A 20,132-nucleotide genomic window follows, 5' to 3' on the forward strand; every position below is an offset into this window, starting at 1 on the left:
GTTCTCTGAATTTGCTCTCATTAAGAGTTGTCGTTGTGTGCCTTCCTGATATTCAGTCTTTTTCTCCTTTGTTTTACTTTTATCCAGGGAGGCCTCATAGCACTCCTCCTCCTAATCCTCCTTTTCACCCTTGTGCTGTATACCCGCCATCGATGGTGCAAGCGTCGCCGTATCCCCCAAAAGAGTGCAAGTACCGAGGCCACACATGAGATCCACTACATTCCCTCCGTTCTGCTCGGACCGCAGGGCCGTGACAGTTATCGGGGTTCTCGAAGCACACACCAGCATGGCAGCTCTGTCATTGGAATGCCTATTCGTGAGACTCCAATTCTTGACGATTACGACTGTGATGACGAGGTGGACGCAGGCGGGCACTCACTTAACTCCACACCCAACCAGATCCACAACAAGCTTAGTGATGGGAAGGTCCTAGATGACTATGGAGTTGGCATCCAAGGACATCCAGATATGATGTGCAAAGAAGACGATATTAAGCATAATTTTGACAAACGAGGTAGGTTGGTTGTCTGAAAGACATTCTCCTTGAAAATGAAATTAGAATTATGGAAATATGAACACTGCACGCATGAAATTAAGATTTATGGGATCCCTGTCATATTAACTGCATGATGTTGGTTTTGTTCCTATCATGCAGCTGTGAGCAACATACTAAAAAAAGAAATGGCAGGTGTCATAGGAAATGTGTCGTGCTCAGTGGTAGCTGTGCTGCTTTTATGAGCATGTTTTGTACATCCACGGAGTGTCTCTGTGCCAGGTGCTTAGATTACTCAGCATGGACATTTCACTTGGCTAAGGCCAGCCCACCCATGTTGTTGATTGCACAGCATGTACTGCTTATATTTTTTCAGAAAAATAAGTAGTTTTGTATGATTCCTGCCATCATCTAACATTTGCAACGATACTATCTTTAAGTTGGTCCTACTGTTTCCTACTAAAATAAGGAAGCCACAGTCTCAAACATACACTGCTGCTTCTTGGCTGTCATATCTGTCCATTCACCTACTATATGTATCAAGTTCAAATCTAATGTACTGTCATTTAACATCATTTGTGAAGGTCAAGTGACAGAGGCCACTTGTCACGTCAATTAAATGCTGACTTGTGTCAGTGGGCGGCTTTTTAATCCCTGGTAAAAAGAGTCATGGGTCTCCACTTTGAGCAAGATAAATATGTTTCGTATAAAGTAATGATAAAACTTTTTTTAGCCAATAAAATTTAAAACTCCACTGCAAACATCGTTATTTCAAGCTATGCATAAAGTATTTGTTTACAGTACCCTCACAAACCTTCTCTGTTGGACTGTAGGGTTCCTTGGTTATTTGTTCTGTATCACAAATTTAAATCAATTAACATGCTAAAAATGCTCAGAATTATGAAGTTGATGGATATTTTAATTTTCTGAGTTTAAATCATCCTATTTAAGTACTGGTCTATGTTTTAAAAACATTTATAGAAGGGAAATCTGTGGAAAACCTGTTGTTTGATGCAGTTTCAGCATTTGTTTTTTATAGAGGAAAAATTAATAGGATGATAAAATATCATTATGTCTAGAGTTTTGAACAAAAGACTGACCTGAACTCACTGTAATTGCAAAACTCTAGGATATAGTACTTTCACACACAAATGTCCATATTCACATTTACATCAATTTAATCTCCAGTTCTTTGAATTCCTTAGATTAACTATAGAGACAGATTAACAAGCTATTAATCTTTCAGCTACAGAAATTTAAAGACATGATTCATCCATAAAAGTGACCAATTTAAAATTAAGATCTACCTCTATTTATTTATCCTTGACATTTTTAGTGTACTGGGCCAGCAATTCATCCTCTCCTCTCAGTCTCTTTTACTGTAGATCTCATATATGTTGTCTCAAATAAAGCAGCCCTTATCCAAAAACACCCATACCAAGCAGGTGTTTCTTTTGTAAATTTGTTGTTATCAAAAAAATTATCAAAGTTGTAATTTGTGAATGCAGTCTTTCAGTAATATCAAATTGTTAAAATAAATTATGAATGACAGTAGGTTAAAAGTGTTGTTTTTGTGTTCTTTATTCTCGATATTTTTATTTTACTGCATTTTATGTGGCAATGTAAACGGATGAAATTCATAAATCAAACTTAAATCAGATTTGCTGTCTAAATACACAGCCTCACTAATACAAATAAAACAAATTTGACTTTGTAGTGATGCAACAATTATTTATGATTTATTTTTTGTTGGCCATGATTTAATGGGTGATGCATACTGACTTGGTTAAGATTTGAAGAATAAAACTAAACTTATTCGAAATCTTCCATAGTCTTAGATTTAAATGGAGATACTCTCTCAGAAATAACTGACTTGAAGTGCACTGTTCTTTGTATTTAGTAGAGAGACTGACAGGAAAATGAGCTAATGGTGGACGGTGATAAATTGCTAATGTGACTAATGCTTTGTTTTGGATGGTCAACAACTACCTCCCAGTGGGATAAAATGGCCCAAGCCTACAGGCTCAATATGTCTGTCTAGAGGACAAAGGGTTATGTGATTGTACTGTGGTTCATTACTGTCAACCATAAAAGCATAGTGAAGTTCTTTGTGGCTGGCATTGTTTATTGGGTTTTGGCTGCACTATGTGTCTAATTTAATAGATTAATTAAAATTTAGTCTAATACTTGTTTTCACAGAATTTGCCATGTACTTATTAACCTAGCCCTTGCATGTTTTCATTTTCTTCAATGGCCCAACTAGATTGTTGACTCATGCATTAACCTTTAATGTGTCTATATGCAAACATACAAGATTAAAACCACAAAAGCTTTATTCTCAGAATATAATTTCCCCAAAACCAAATGCATTAGAAGTCCAAGGAGTGACTAACTACTTCAGATATTCAGTGACTGGCCTAGGACTCACACCGCTGCTCTGCCAACACAGTCCTGAGGGCATCTGGGATGGGGCCACTGGTCTTCACATTAATAACAAGCAAATCCATCCAATTTCCATTTAAAATGACTCTTGTTAGTCCTATCTAACACACACTCTGGAGCAGAGGTAAGCAGCAGAATGCATTCACCTCACTGGTTCATCCATGAACAGTGCAGTAACAGGCTCGGTAGTAATGTATCGCACTTATTTTGAAAGTAACTTTCAAGGTCACATTATTCTCTGACTGAATGCAATAACTAAAAGAACAAAACAAACGTATGTTTTTTTATAGAAAAGCTTGTATCAATGTCTATGGCGAGAAGGTAACTAAAGTTTAGAGTAAATAATATTTTTTGTTATCGTTGTTCACCTTACATTTTTGGAAACGATATCTACAAAAAGAGGACGGGGATTTACAGTCATAAAGTATAGCAGTTTCAAACAAACCTGTGTTTTAAGTAGCTCTATATTTTCTGTGCTTTAAGTCAGACCCCAATATTTCCCTAGCATGGCACGAGTCCTTAAACAAAACCATGAAAATGTTTTAAGATGTCTTAGACGCCACAGGAGAATTTTGTATTGGAGATAAAAATGTGTTCTCATGACGCATATCACTGCTACAAATTCTACATTAACACATTTCTGATTGGCAAAATGCATTATGTGGATTAAAATGATTACATTTGGCACACTGGATGGGCATGCATAATGGTAATATACTAAACATGAGTATCCAGATTCAAAACAATGTATTGATTTCTTCCTTTGCTCATCCTCCACCATTTTCATTAAATTAGGCGTGGAAGTTTTCTTTATTCATTTTCTTTCATATTTTTTAGTTTTGTTTAATCTGACACTGAGACACCACACAAACAGGCAAACAAAACTGTCACAAAGAACTTCACTATGCTCTTATGGTTTTGCCTCCTTGGTGGATAAAAAGCAGAACATAATTTCTGATATAATAAAAAAAATGGTCTTAAAATAGCTGAGGCTTAATTTTAAGGCAAGTACAATGCTGCTAGTCAGATGTTAAGATTATAGCTTTATATCAGTTCTCACTCACTAGTAATGGGATCTCATTAGCAAAAAGAAACATTAAACGCAAATTGAAGATTCTATTATGTTTTAATAGTCCATATTACTTCCTGTTGGGCCTTTTATTCCTTTTAGTGAAGTTATGTTGCTTGCAAAAACTGCTGAATGGAGTTACTTTGTATTTATTTCAGTTGTAAACACTGATGAAGCCTTGGACAGCACATGTAACCCACTGAGAATCATCGGGATGATACTTAGATTTTACATCTTCAGATATGTGGCTAAGTTTTGCTTAAAATAGACAAAAGAGAAGAATGCATTTAGACAGAAGATCCTGCTGCTACAGTAGATTTTTAAGTTCCCTGCCCCCTATGGAGCAGCTACCCCCAATCTGAGTAAAAGCACATTTTTTCTAAGAATAATGGATCTGTAAGTTAATGTTTCTTTTCCCACTTTTTTTTCTATAGCAAGAACACAGGACCAGAAAACATCTAGCAAAATATATAACTGTTTCTAAATATTACAACGAAACCACAAAACAGTAATTACTGTATCCAAGACTTCTCAGTGTCCTCAAGGAAAGCAGCGTTGAATCATATAGGCATGTGGCTCTTTGTTATTTATTGCAGTAATAACTAGGTACAGTCTGGCAAAAACTTTGTTTGACATTTATTTCACATATATTCTTAACTGTGCATTCTTAAAGTCCTTCATTATTGGGGCTGCACTCACCCACTTGAAACCAAAAGGGAAAAAGGGAAGTATTGTTATTATTGTCATCAACAACTCCATATTCACTGCCAAAGTTATTAAGTGTTTACTGAGCCTTAATTGAACTCAGAGTAATAATCTAGTGTCGGGCTTCAGATCACTAATGTGACATCATTAATGGGAAATGGATGCCAGCTTGGCACAGTCAAGCTACCTTGGGGTAATGTTTTGATTAATACTGATTCAAGCTCGCTCTCCTTCCTCGTGATAAATAGATGGGAATCATGACAAGACTTCACATTTTTCCTATCCCCCATCCACAGAAAGCAGTAAAGCTGTGTGTTGTTAATGATGTGAATTTATCACAGCAAGATGAATGTGACGTATTTCAACAAACACATACAATATAAAGCACACTATAGCATGCACAAGTCTACAAAAACATCCCATGATGAAGATTAAGGATGCACATGTTCAAAGACTAAGATTTTGTAAGTCAAAAAATCCAATAAATGTGTACTGAAATGAGATTTTTGAGCTCTAGGCTAGATTAAAAAACTTCTAGTCATTCTTGCCCACTCCAGTGTGAAAAAGGCCTGTGTCAGATTCATCAGTCTCCTACAATTTCTGGTGCATTGTTTAGTAAGGAAGTTTCAGAGGAGCACAAGATGAGCAAATCCTCCCATGCACAGTGCAGCAGCTGATGAGATCATTTTGAGCAGCAAAGAAAAAATAAGGAACTAGAAACCAGTAAATCCGTGTATAGCAACTCATTGAGAAATGAAGCCTTAGTAATCTGATCCAACATGAAGCCTTTGTCAGGGCCAGACAAAAAAAATGCCTGCAGAAATGAGTTTGTAAGCACTAAATCAATACATGGTGGTCGATCACATGCCATCTCGTGAGCCATCTTTATGAGACTCTTTTGAAATGTGGTTAAGGCTGGTCACCCACAGCCATCAATATGTTTCTGTGCTGCCATGATTCCCAACAGTCTGTCCATTAAAATTATAGGTAAGGAAATAGGAAAAAAAAAAAAGGAAAATAAATGTAAAAATAGCACAACAGACACTAAAATCCTAATCTTAAATAATTCATATAATATTTGAAATTACAACGTAGGTCAGAAATACATTTCTAAAATGCATTTTTAAGAATACATTTCTGAAATGGAATTCAGATCTGCAAAACAATAAACACTAATTATTTAAGAAGTTTATTCCGGTGTGAAAGATCAAGTTGTGAAAGTTTTAGTGTATAACCTTAAAATAACCTTAAATCTTCTGTATGTACCTCTTTTTAAAATGGTAAATAAACAGGTACTCCATTTTAGCTTATTGGAGACAAATCCAGAACTGCAGCTGTTCTCCTCAGCCTGCCTTTGGTCAATATGCACTTTGTGGAATACTATTGCTTGCAGCATATTAAATTAACTGAATTGTTTCTGGGTGTGATAAATTATCTGAGTGTGTGATAAATTGGCACCCTATCATAATTATATATTTGCATAATGTTTTTTCTGCTTCATTTCCGCTCCTACATGTGCTGGAAATTTCTTAGCAACTCTCAGGCAAGATCTGGAAATAATTGCTAATATTCATTGTCTTTGGAAACTGTCAAAAGTTAAACATCATTTTACCATGGAGACACCCCATCACTGCCTGACTGTGCAATCACTGGGTGTCATTAATAATCATAAAAAAAGAATAATAGTATGGCAATTGAACATATCCAGAGTTAATGGTTTTGTGATTATATTATAACCATTATGTTTACTATAAGGATGTTCTAAATATGAAAAATAACACAAGAGATCTACACAGAACCCTGGTTGACCCTGGAACAGTTTGTCTCTATATTATATTTAAAGTTACAACACAAGTAAATTTCACTATGTTGGATTCATAATGCACACACAAAACTATCTCTTCAGTCTCCAAAAGCCAGAAACAACAGGGCTCTACACACACAATTTGTGTGCCATTTGAATAGGCTTGGTGTACTGTGAGAACATCCAAACGCTAAATGTAGTTATGAGAAACCCCTCCCAAGGTTATATCACTTAAAAAACTTGGACTTAGAAGTGTTCAGAAAGCATTATAGAGGTACATTTTGAGAGAGGTTAGAGTGTATACAGAAAAGAAGAACTTAACTAATCCAGGACTTTTTAAAGTTACTTTAATCAAAAGCATTATTTGGAGCGATCGTGGCTCAAGAGTTGGGCGTTCATCTTGTAATCAGAAGGTTGCTGGTTCGAGCCCGGCTCCGACAGTCTCGGTCGTTGTGTCCTTGGGCAAGACACTTCACCCGTTGTCTACTGGTGGTGGTCAGAGGGCCCGGTGGCGCCAGTGTCCGGCAGCCTTGCCTATGTCAGTGCGCCCCAGGGCGGCTGTGGCTACACTGTAGCTTGCCATCACCAGTGTGGGAATGGGTGGATGATTGTGTATAGTGTAAAGTGCTTTGGGGTCCTTAGGACCAAGTAAAGCGCTATACAAATACAGGCCATTTACCATTTATTTCTTTAAGTCTTATCTTGCTTATCATTTCCAGCTCTCAGTCTGCCCTGTGCTTTTCTTGAGCACAAAAAATACTTTTCAGTTGGTGTTTCCTGTTGGGAATAGGCTGCATGCGACTGTAGCATTGCTACTTATTAAACATTTACTCACAGAATACTTTATCCAAACATTTTTTCGAGTCTTGTGTCATAATGGATAAGGACATCTAAAATATTATTGTAAGCCAGGTTTTGTTCCTCAATGTTGGGACGTAGACTTATTTGTGATTACCAGTCAGGAGGTTCAGCCTGTCTGGAGCAGTTGGAGGTCAGAGCTTGGCCTGCAATGTTCAACTGGCACAGCACGGGGAGACACATTCATATTTTATTCTGGCCCGTGGCAAAAACCAAGCTATAGATAGAACTTTATTCTTGCCTCTGCAAGCAACACAGGCCTTAAAATATGCAAGTAGAAGGAAAGACCAGAAAGGGAAAGTGTCTAACGATGGGACATTAGATGTTTTCAAGTAGTTGAGAATGTTCAAATGTTCTTTGAACATACAACATTTTCATTTTGTATTGTCTTAACGTCAAAGTCAAACATGGATTTTGTTCCTCTGAAGCATATTCATCTCACAAACTGAGGCATTTTTATATAATTATTACATCTTACTGCCCAGTAGATGTAAGGGCTTCTAATTCTCGTCAATGTACAGTTTAAATCAATGTTTCAGCATTGTTTAACTAGGAAGATTTCACCCTTTTTGTGCTATTCCCCTGTGTTTTTGAATTTGTCTTTGTCTCTGAATATTTTGCTTATCATTATCATCCCTTCCCTTTTCCACCCCACTGTGCTCTTCCTACTGAGTCTCTTATCTGCATCTCATTCTAGTCATCACTTCATTTCTTTTTTCTTTAACACCAGTGGCGACCATTGTCTACCCATATCTATTCTGCCCTTCTCAGGCTCCCTTTTAGCTATTCTTCATTCATGTCTGGATCCCTTGTCTTCTCTGACACTTTTGTCTTTCCCTTTGTTTCTGTCTAACCTTTTACTCTCTCTCATGTACATGTCAGACTTCCAGAAGCACTGCTGTGAAGGCTTTCCCAGACAGCTACACTGGACTGTTCATATTGAAACAATGACAAATGTATTAAATCACAGTGGGAATCAGAGCTAGTGTGAACTCCCTACCCTATCCAACCCCTACCCACAACCCCACACAACCATCCCACTCACCCCCATTGATCTTCTCTGTACCCATTTGCTCCCCAAGCTGTGAAAGACAAGAGAAAGCCAGGGGAATAGAGATGTGACTAGAGGAAGTGCATGTGTCTGCATGTGCGTCTGCGTGTCAGAGGTAAAAGCACAGAAAATATGTGAGGAAGTGAGGAAGAGACTGAAACATAATAAAAAAATTGAAATCTGCAGGAATTTAATTTCTTGGGCTCTCAGCTTCTTTTCTTCCTGCAGACTTTCTCCAAATTAAAGCGGCAGGGGTTTGTAGGGTCTAAAGATCTACACAAATATTCCCGTCATTTCCCTTGTGACTGCATGCCTCCGTGAATATGAATGCTGTTTGGCTTCTAGGCAGGATGGCTAAGAATAGGAAAGATACATAACTTACTCTAGATGTTAAAACATGTATGTGAAAGAGGTAGGCTTGAATTGAAAGTAGATACCACAACAATTGTTTTGGTCTATCCATGATTTTTGTTTTTGTTGGTGCTGTTATTTTTTTATTTGTTTGTTATGTTTTCTGTCATGTGGATGCTGAGGCCCTACCAGATTTCAGTTCATGAAAACTCATGTTGGACAAGTCAGCCTAAACTGCTTGTTATAAATGACCTTTATAACAAGCAGTTTGGATTGAAATGGGGTATAATAGGACAAGCAACCTATTGTCAGCTGCTAAGATACAATTTAGTGTGCATGTATAGAAACAGAGCCCAAGCCATCGCCTAAGCTCCAATACATGCTTTATCACCACCTGCCTCAGGGCATGGGACATGGATGAGAAGCCTGAAAATGTTGCCTTGTGTTTCACTGACTTTCCGCAGAGAGGAAATGTCTTTTGAGCCTAAGAGAAATAGGGTCAAGCACTATTTATAGACAAAGAGTCATGGTTAAAGGTTTCAGTTTCTCACAAACAGTAATTCCCATGGGCTGTATCAGCAATTTAGTGGAAGATGGCCTAGTCATTGTTCATTTGGCTTGTTGGAGGAGCTGATCCTTCAATGCACTTTTTGCTGACAGAACAAATGTTTCTCTTCCTGGTGCTGGATTTCATTTTCTGTCAAGGTACAGGCATGGTTGTATCAGATTTTTACCCAGCGGTACAATTTTAGAAACCTCTGCTTCTGCAAATTAGTGATTTACCATCAAGTTTTGCTGTGGAAAAAAAATGTCATGATACATTAGTTTATGCAATCTGCCCTGGTGATTGTGACAACATCAACCACCATTATTTTGTTCTACTATTTTCAAAATATTTTCACCTTACTTAATATTTTGATAAAATAATCAAACGTCTTGTCCTAAGTTAACAATGACAATTCAGCCTGCGTTATGATCCCAACATTTTACTAATTCGTGTTGCTAGCTTTCTTTTGTAATTACTGACAAATTTGTCAATGTTAAAATGGAATAATTTAGATCAAATCTAACACTCTAGTTGAATTTTGTTTCTACAAAAATAGGTTTGGAAAAGCACACCAAATGCCATCAACAAAAGAAAAAGCAATCTGAGTAAATCTTGTTAATTATTTTTACTGATTTTACTTATTTGTTGATGAACACTGTTGGCACTGAATAGTTTGCAAATGCTAGCGCTTTTTTTTTTTTTTTGCCTGAGTAGTGATGCTTTCCTGTCACCTTACTGCAACCTAATGAGAACACCAAGTACATGTCCATCAGAAAGCAAATTGCAGCATATTTTACCTTCCTCGATCCTATTTTAGTGGATTGCTCAACAATGAGCTCCCAGGGGAAGCCAGACAATGTGAGTTGCAAAAGATGGAGGAGGAGAAACAGGCAGATTGCAGTATGTTTGGAGTGGACACTTCAGACACTTTCCTCTCAGATAGTTTCCATGGTCATGGCAGTTTAAAAGGACAGATTTTGTCTTTGAGATATTAACATTTAGCTAGTATGTAAGGTAATTTATTAACAAGTTTTGAATTAGCCTACTTTGTGACTGTAATGAAAATAGTTGGTGTGATAGCATTTTCACTATCATTATATCAATATGAAGTCCAGTCTAAATGTGAAAGCTGGGTTTGGAGATCACTCTGTGCAAACCGCTCTGCTTTCCATGCAACTACTTCCTCCATAAAGAGGAAGTTGGAAGTAAAAGTGGGTAGAAGTTAAGCTATCTGTAAATATTTATATACAAAAGCAATTGCATGCCAGCTAATACACACTTTTGCAAAAGCCTGCATAAACCATAAACAAGCAGAATTGTGCTTCTGAACAATAACAGAAAATTGAGAATTGTTATTGCCTTGTAGTGGGCATCATGAGACCACCAGGAATAAGTTGACTGAGGCAGCATGCTGTTGACATCCGCTGCTTATGAGACACTGTTAACACATACTCAGCACTGATAAGGGAGTGACTGCAGATAAGGGAGATGAAAAGGAGAAAATTGAGGCAACAGAGCTTTAGCTGACATTGAACTCAAAATGAGAAGCCGGTGGACTTGGGGTCTAGGGAGAAACAAATGTCAGAATAAAATATCTTGATAGTTTTCTCTGACAGAAATGAGAAATGAAGAGCGACCCAAAAAATAGGAAGAGATTGTACTGGAGAAAGACAACAGAAAAAAAGTACAGGCAAACATATTTTTGTCATTCCTGTTGTATACAATACTGAAGTATACATCCATAAATTCATAATTACATTTTTTTTAATTGTTATTTTAAGATTTTGTATGTTTCTTCGAGGGGAAAATGTAGGAGAAAGTTTCTTGACAACCTTTCGAGACAAATTAAATTTATTTCAAGGAGACTGTGGCTCTAAGCACTTCTGTTTGACCTAGCATTTATTCTTTATTCTCTAACATTTATTCTCCCTTGGGATCTAAAAAAGAAACAGATAAAGACTTTTAAACCATGAAATATGCATGCAAGCAGTTAACCTTAAACATGGTATCACAACTTCTCCTCAGTCATGACAGATCAAAGCCTATATAACAGATTCCCCGCCCTTGTTGTTTGTTTGCTGACTATGAGGACCAAACACTAGCATGAATGCCACAGCTAATGGAGCTCACTAAGGCTATTATGCATCTGGTCACTTTAACCTTTGGGGTCCAGTATAGTGGTGGACTTGAAAGAACCGGATATACAGAACAAAACCTTTTTTTTTCTTGCACTGATTATCAGTGCATATTTCTTCTTAACAAATGAATACAATATTGCCATTTTCCTAAGACTTACACTGAAGTTGCAGTTCTTTTTTTTTTACCCCCTTAGGCTACCTTTAGGTCAACTGCATGTTGGCTGCTTTCTGGGCATCTGGGATCTCATCTGTACACAATGCTGTATCTTGACTACTATAGCTAGACGTGGTTTGGGTCAACCATTTGTATATTGTTACTTAATTCGTTTGCTTTATTTATGCTTTTATGATTAAAAATTGTATTTTGGAACATCTAACCAGAGCTGTCTCTTCCAGAAAGATGGTGTCTTATCTATGGGACACTAGAGCTCAGCTCAAATAAAAACCTGTGATAGATTAGGAACTGATTTATGGGACAGCAGTTCCCGCAACCAGTACCCCACTTTCCTTTAATTTGTCACACAGCTGTGTGTAAACAATGAACAACAGCATCATGTTTGGTTCTCTTTTAATTTTAGGTTAAAAGTACATTTGTTGCATAATCAATATTAATGTTTAATATCAGTTATGTAGCAACTGATACTGCTGCATAATTGACATTGCTTTTGTCATTACATGTTTATAAGTATTGGATCACTAAATAGGCTAACAACCAGACAGAAGAGCTTAAACACACGGTGGCCAGTGTGCTTCATTATTGCTGTTTACTGTGTCAGAAGAAAGTTACACAAAAGTAGGAATTATCTAGCACAGGCTAATACTGCATGGTATTGTTTTGTTTTAATATGAAGGACCAAATAATTATTCAAACATTTAAAAAAAGGCTTGTCTGTTACAAGTTGGACGTTATGAACATAATTCTTTGCATCTGCTTTTTGGCATGAACCTAGAGCACAAATAAGGATCTGTTTGGGGATGAATGGTGTCTGGAAATTTAAAAAGAACACCTAAATTTAAATGCATGGGCATAAACCAAAATGCATGTATGCCTCTATCTCTTCCTCTTATCTATTGCATCAGGTTGTATTTTGATGTGAAATAATAATAGTATATTCAACTTAGTTTAATCACACATGTTTAGAAATAAATACTTATGACTCAAAGACATATTATTCTGTTCCTGGTTCCATTTAAAACCAAAACTACACCCAAAATCTATTTTTTAAATCAAAATCTGTGTAAATACTTAAATAACTTGCCACTTTAACCTCCGTTTTCTTCATTTCCCTCTTCTGTTTTTGCCCTCTCATTGGCATGTATGATGCACATCGACTGGGAGCCACTGGATTACTCAATAAAGTAACACCCTGGCCAAGGAGCTTAAAGATATTGTGTCCAGTGCACTTCATTATTGTGTCAGACAAAGTAATAAAGTTACAAATATATATGCAAAGCTAACAGAGGGGTGATGCTGCATGGCGTTATTTTTTTATGTGAAACACCAAATAGTATTTCAGATATCTAGAATAAAGCTGTGTCTGAAACAAATGGACATTATGAACATAATCCTTTGTGTGTAATTTATCAAGGGAGTGTATCTACTTGGTGGCTTGAAGATAGGACACATAAGGCACATTTGGGGATGTGGTGGTTTCTAGAAAGCGTAGTTATATTCAGCTCAGTTTAACCACAAATGTTTTGAAACAAATACATATGACTCAAAGATAGTATTTTGTTCTCTAGCAACCTGCATTGCCTCTACTACTGGTTGCATTTAAAATCAAAATCAGTGTAAATACTTCTGCCTCCTCACTTTAACCTCCATCTTCTTCATCTCCCTCTTCCTCTGCTTTTGCCTCCTCATTGGCATGTATGATGAGCATCGACTGGGAGCACCACATCACCATTATTCATGGACAGAGCGCACCTCAGAGCCAGACTGACAGATCAAAAGATGATGATGATAGGTGGGGGTACTGGTAGTTGGGGTGATGAATGGCCACATCATTTGGAGTTGGCTGTACTGTAAGTTTGGGGACAGAGCTGTTTTCACAGTTTTCCTTGAAGGATTTCTTTTTTACAGCCACTGTTAATGCCTGCAGACAGTGAAATCATTAGAGGTTGCATATATTGAAGGCCTAAGATGTGTCAAAAACATTGTGTAGCACACAAGCACACTTTGTATACATACATATAAATTATAATATATAATCTATCTATTATTCACACACATATATATATATATATATATATATATATATATATATATATATATATATATATATATATATATATATATATATATATATATATATATATATATACACACACACACAGTGGGGCAAAAAAGTATTTAGTCAGCCACCGATTGTGCAAGTTCCCCCACTTAAAATGATGACAGAAGTCAGTAATTTGCACCAGAGGTACACTTCAACTGTGAGAGACAGAATGTGAAAAAAAAAAATCCATGAATCCACATGGTAGGATTTGTAAAGAATTTATTCGTAAATCAGGGTGGAAAATAAGTATTTGGTCACCTCAAACAAGGAAAATCTCTGGCTCTCACAGACCTGTAACGTCTTCTGTAAGAAGCTTTTCTGTCCCCCACTCGTTACCTGTATGAATGGCACCTGTTTGAACTCATCATCTGTATAAAAGACACCTGTCCACAGCCTCAAACAGTCAGACTCCAAACTCCGCCATGGCCAAGACCAAAGAGCTTTCGAAGGACACCAGGAAAATTATTGTAGACCTGCACCAGACTGGGAAGAGTGAATCTACAATAGGCAAGCAGCTTGGTGTGAAAAAATCAACTGTGGGAGCAATCATCAGAAAATGGAAGACATACAAGACCACTGATAATCTCCCTATATCTGGGGCTCCACGCAAGATCTCATCCCGTGGGGTCAAAATGATCATGAGAACGGTGAGCAAAGATCCCAGAACCACACGGGGGGACGTGGTGAATGACCTGCAGAGAGCTGGGACCAAAGTAACAAAGGTCACCATCAGTAACACACTACAACGGCAGGGAATCAAATCCCGCAGTGCCAGACGTGTTCCGCTGCTGAAGCCAGTGCATGTCCAGGCCCGTCTGAAGTTTGCCAGAGAGCACATGGATGATACAGCAGAGGATTGGGAGAATGTCATGTGGTCAGATGAAACCAAAGTAGAACTTTTTGGTATAAACTCAACTCGTCGTGTTTGGAGGAAGAAGAATACTGAGTTGCATCCCAAGAACACCATACCTACTGTGAAGCATGGGGGTGGAAACATCATGCTATGGGGCTGTTTTTCTGCCAAGGGGACAGGACGACTGATCCGTGTTAAGGACAGAATGAATGGGGCCATGTATCGTGAGATTTTGAGCCAAAACCTCCTTCCATCAGTGAGAACTTTGAAGATGAAACGAGGCTGGGTCTTCCAACATGACAATGATCCAAAACACACCGCCCGGGCAACAAAGGAGTGGCTCCGTAAGAAGCATTTGAAAGTCCTGGAGTGGCCTAGCCAGTCTCCAGACCTCAACCCCATAGAAAATCTGTGGCGGGAGTTGAAAGTCCGTGTTGCTCGGCGACAGCCCCAAAACATCACTGCTCTCGAGAAGATCTGCATGGAGGAATGGGCCAAAATACCAGCTACTGTGTGTGCAAACCTGGTAAAGACCTATAGTAAACGTTTGACCTCTGTTATTGCCAACAAAGGTTATGTTACAAAGTATTGAGTTGTATTTTTGTTATTGACCAAATACTTATTTTCCACCCAGATTTACGAATAAATTCTTTACAAATCCTACCATGTGGATTCATGGATTTTTTTTTCACATTCTGTCTCTCACAGTTGAAGTGTACCTCTGGTGCAAATTACTGACCTCTGTCATCATTTTAAGTGGGGGAACTTGCACAATCGGTGGCTGACTAAATACTTTTTTGCCCCACTGTATATATATCTATATATATATATATAGATTCACTGAGCGCAGGGCAAGCTAGCAGACATAAGTTAAGCTCTCCTTGCAACATGGCAAATTGAACCTCCCCCACCCTCATTCAGATGTAGCGTTTGGAACTATTTTGGTCTTCATGTGACGTATGACCCTGAAGGTAAGCGCGTCATGGACTAAAGTAAAACAGTATGTCGGATGTGCCACGCAATGCTCAATTACATTGGTGGGAACTAGTGTGTTAGCGCAGTTAGCTCGTTAACGTGTTGGCGGTCCAGCCCCACGCACGGGGCGATCCGCGGTAGCTGGTTAACGGAGATTTGCCTGTTGTGGCGTTAACGTCATTTCAACGAGATTAAAGCTGACAGCACTAGTGGGAACACAACGAATATGACTGCACATTTATTCTGACATCATCCTAGTGCAAAGACAAGTGGAAGCAGACAAAAACAACAAGCATGCATGCTACAAACTTTACCCGAGTCATTTAGACAGCCGTTAGCACATGATTCTCCTTATGGGGACCTGATATGTTTAATATGCTGCTGAGAATATAGCCCAGAAGAAGTGTATAGTATAGCTTTTATTTTGGAAAGAGCCATTTCTCTGTAATAAACTCTCTTTTCCAAAGATGAGTGATTTCTCGATCAGATATATTTATTTATTTATTATTACTTTGTTGTTTCAGCAACATTAAATTTAAAAACTGTACTTTTGAGTTAAAATATATATTTATAATTTTAGTAAATGACAAATTTAAAAAAGCATGAACTTTTTTTTTTGTATCGAAAAAATATCGAACCGTGACACCAAAGTATCGAACCGAACTGTGAATTTTGTGTATCGTTGCACTCCTAATATATATGTATATGTATATATGTGTGTGTGTGTGTGTGTTTATCTAATGTTTCAGTTTCAACCTTTTTGTGTGCTTCGGAAGCAATAAGAGGAAAATAGTCTTAACTCGTAATGTTTTCTGTTCTCGTTTTTGTTGTTGTAAATGAGCCAGGACATCTGAACAAGTCATAGAAATTGTTTGTCCTTTCTATTGTTAAATTCAATCTGTAAAGAAAAAAACCTGCTCTTTCTGTTCTCCCTGCTTTCCCCACAACCAGTTGTTTTGGAGTCATTCATCAGGAAGAGTGAAACTGAGCCATCAGGGGAAGCGCTGGCAGGATCCCTGTAGAGATGAGGCAATATTGAATTGATGGAATCATTTAAAGTCCAGGAAAAAAAACAAACCCCAAAACAAAAAACCCCTAAAAAACTAAAACTGACTAGATGTCTTTTCTTTTCTTTTCTTGATACAGTATCAACACAGGCACACAACCTAGTGTTACATGTATATCAGACATTAATCCCCCATCTTTCCTAAAAAACAAAAAGAATGCAAGCTACATTTGTTTTGCTTCTTTGTATCCGTGCATATCTCTTTAGAATATCTTGAGCATTTGTCACAGTGTTACTTTAAAGCCTTTTGACATGGCTGCCATTTTCACTTTGCATCTCTTTTTCATAGCCATTGACCCAAACACCGAGTCAGTCGAGGATTTGATGCAGAGATTCCAGGACAGTTTCCGTGTTCCCAACACTCCAACAGACATGTCTCACTACCAGCATGTCATGCACAGCTCGTCAACAGGCCGCCGGAGGGTCCTGAGCCACACCAGAGGTAGGACACAAAGTCATTAAAAAATTTGAATTTTTTGTTAAAAACATACTACAGACACCACAAGAGGATTTGCATGTTCCTTTTCATTTTACGCTATATACTGGACAGTATGTGTTAATCCTTTCCACTTGATACTAATAGTTTGTGACCTAAGTGATAATGATGGGGTGATAATTTATTAATTTTGTTTATTGTTTAACAATAACGATACACAGGACAGTTTATTACCAGTGCATTCCATCTGTAGTCCTCTGGGTAATTTCCAGTCCAAATAATCAATATATTAGTAGTCATTAATCATTTATCTGTGTCTGTGCATACACAATCACAAGTTTGTCCACAGAAAATTATGCAGAATAACTAGACTATCCAGTTTTGAATTCAGTTCATTATTCGGCATTCACATCTTTGGTGCTTTCATTGCTTCAGCATAATCATCATAGAGGTCACATGCACAATGCATTTAACCTACAGTATCAGGCTTTCATTTATCCACTACAGTGCATAGACATACCATCACTTGTTTATGCATTATAAGAGTCACTTCGATTACGTTCTGCAGTAACATGTTTAAATATTGACTATACAGTCTTAACCTCATCAATTATCATTTCTGTCAGTTTATAATTTGTTTGGCTTTATTTCATCAAATATGATTTGGAAGAGCAAGTTCACTCCAGTAATTATCAGAAATTTACCTGAAATAAATAGGGCTTCTTATCTGAAAGAATAATTTGAAAAAAGTTCTAATAAGCATAGTAAGGTAGTCTAGTGCAGTGTTTCCCAACCACTGTGCTGTGGCACATAGGTGTGCCGTGAGAAATGATCAGGTGTGCTGTGGAAGATTATCTGGTTCCACCTGATTAGTAATCTAAGATAGCGGTCCCCAACCTTTTTTGCACCACAGACCAGTTTATGTCCGACAATATTTTCACGGACCGGCCTTTAAGGTGTCGCGGATAAATACAACAAAATAAAACCAGTACCAGTACCAAAAAAACCAAATTTTTATTCATAACACACGGGAAAAGACCCAGGGAAACTGAATTAACGATAAAAACGAAAAAAAAAAAAAAAAAAAAGATAAAAAAGCATAAATTTGACGCCTGAGCCTCAACTCTTGTGGCCCAGTACCAAACGACCGATCCATGGGCCGGGGGTTGGGGACCGCTGCTTTAAGCGACCTGCATGAGTAACGGGCAGAACAATTACATTCTCTTCCACTAGAGGGCAGTACAGCTACCTGCTCTAATTAAATGTGTTGACAACTGCCAGTGAAACAGAAGAAGACGAAGGAGAAATTACATAATAGTCATGCCGTGAGTGAGACAACACAGCGCATAAATTGATAAATATTTGAAAAGAAAAAGTTAGGGCTTTCATCTTGGTCCTGCTGAAAATTTTCGACCCAGATGAAGGTCCTAGCATGAGTAGTGATCAGAAGAAAGCAAAAAAGGTATACTGGGGACAAACTCAACCAATTCCGCTATGTCTGGTGCACGGGGAAAAATGATCAATATACCTTTTGTGACATTTTTGTTTGGTGGTGTGCCATGGCACCAAAAGGTTGGAAAACACTGGTCTAGCATATACCCTAGACAGTTATCACCATAAAGTTAGCATCTAATGTACTACATACATTTCCTTTGCTGTTATGCATTACTTATGTAGTAGATATAAGGTTAAGTTTACCATTAAATCCATGTAGCCTCAACAGAGTGAAGGGTGTCATTGAGAGATGTCCTCTCTGGTGTCAATAGTAAGAGTCTCCTTTGAGAGCATATAATTAGAGGTGAAACAGTGTCACAAGTGTCGAAGTATGGGCCACATGATAATAGAAGAAGCACTTACTATGAGCAGTTAAAGGTGAAAAGTTATTGGTCATATCTTTTGGTTAGTGCTGCATAAGGGAAATTAATTAATTACATCAGATTTAATGAGAAGCACCAAGGAAAGTAGATTGCGGGTTGACAGAAACTTTTCTATTTTCTATTTCTTAGCTTGGTAGAACTTTGTATTTGTACTTGGAATATTTAGAATTTTTATTAATTCTCTTTTCTGCAGTGTGTATTTGCATATGCTTACACACACACACACACACTTTATTTTCTTCTTTTTTATCACCTATTAATACGTTTGGCAGTGTAACATGAACATGAACACTGGGGTGTATCTCTCGCAACAATACAAGAATCCATATGCAAATCTAACTAAGTGGGACAGACAGGTAGAGCACGATACAGCCCAAGTATAGTTGATGAGAAGTGACAAGAGCTGGTTTAACTGAGCTTGTGGAAATAATGTCACTGACATAAATGACATGACCACACAGGTTGATTGTTATCTGCCATGGAATATGGGTGGTAACAATAAAGACAAAAAAGTCTTATTTTGCTTTGTTTTTTACTACTTGAAGGGATTTGTGTATCACTGCAATTCTTAAAAGAAACATTGAGGCACACTCCCAAGTCAGAATAATCATATGTCTAACTCCCAAAAGCATTTTAAATTTATGGACTATAGGTTCATTTTATCCTTAAGACATATTTGGAGCCCGGAGCCTGAGCCCTGTGTCACTACACAAAGAAAAGAGCACAAGATTTCACTGTTTTTTTTTGTTTGTTTGTTTTTTTGTCCCTCCCCCCAAACTGTTAGATAAGACACTGCAGTCATTATAGTCAGTTTCTATATCATACTGATGATTTGTAACATGAGATTCAGGAAGTTAAAATGCTAATAGGGAGAACACAGGCAGCTGATGAGTCTGCAGAATAGGAAAGCTCTTGTCCTCAGTGTCTGAGTGGGAGGAAAAACAGTAGGTACTGTAAGAATATGATGCGTGGGGCATCAACAACCAGCAGCACACACAACAATTTCCAGCAGTTGAACACATTTTTTACTGGAACCTGAGAGACGGTGGGGAAAGCATGCCATTAATGATCAGTCATTAGGGTGAATTGTAGATTCTTGCCTGAATCTGTATTGGGGTTGGAACAAGACCAAATACAAAGTGTTGTGGGCACACGAGTTGCACGAGTGCAGGATTGTCCGATGAATAT

The 20,132-nt window shown here is 37.7% G+C and overlaps 1 protein-coding gene across 1 annotated transcript in view; it reads left to right on the forward strand.

Annotated features, from left to right (window-relative positions):
• astn2 (astrotactin 2) overlaps positions 1-20,132 on the forward strand; it is a 288,974-nt gene that overhangs the window by 82,594 nt on the left and 186,248 nt on the right. The window contains exons 3-4 of the mRNA XM_026173680.1: positions 88-514; positions 16,921-17,073. Coding sequence (XP_026029465.1) covers positions 88-514; positions 16,921-17,073 — 580 coding nt within the window. The remainder of the gene's footprint in view (positions 1-87; positions 515-16,920; positions 17,074-20,132) is intronic.

The sequence above is a fragment of the Astatotilapia calliptera genome, chromosome 7, assembly GCF_900246225.1.
Source record: "Astatotilapia calliptera chromosome 7, fAstCal1.2, whole genome shotgun sequence".
NCBI lineage: Eukaryota > Metazoa > Chordata > Actinopteri > Cichliformes > Cichlidae > Astatotilapia > Astatotilapia calliptera.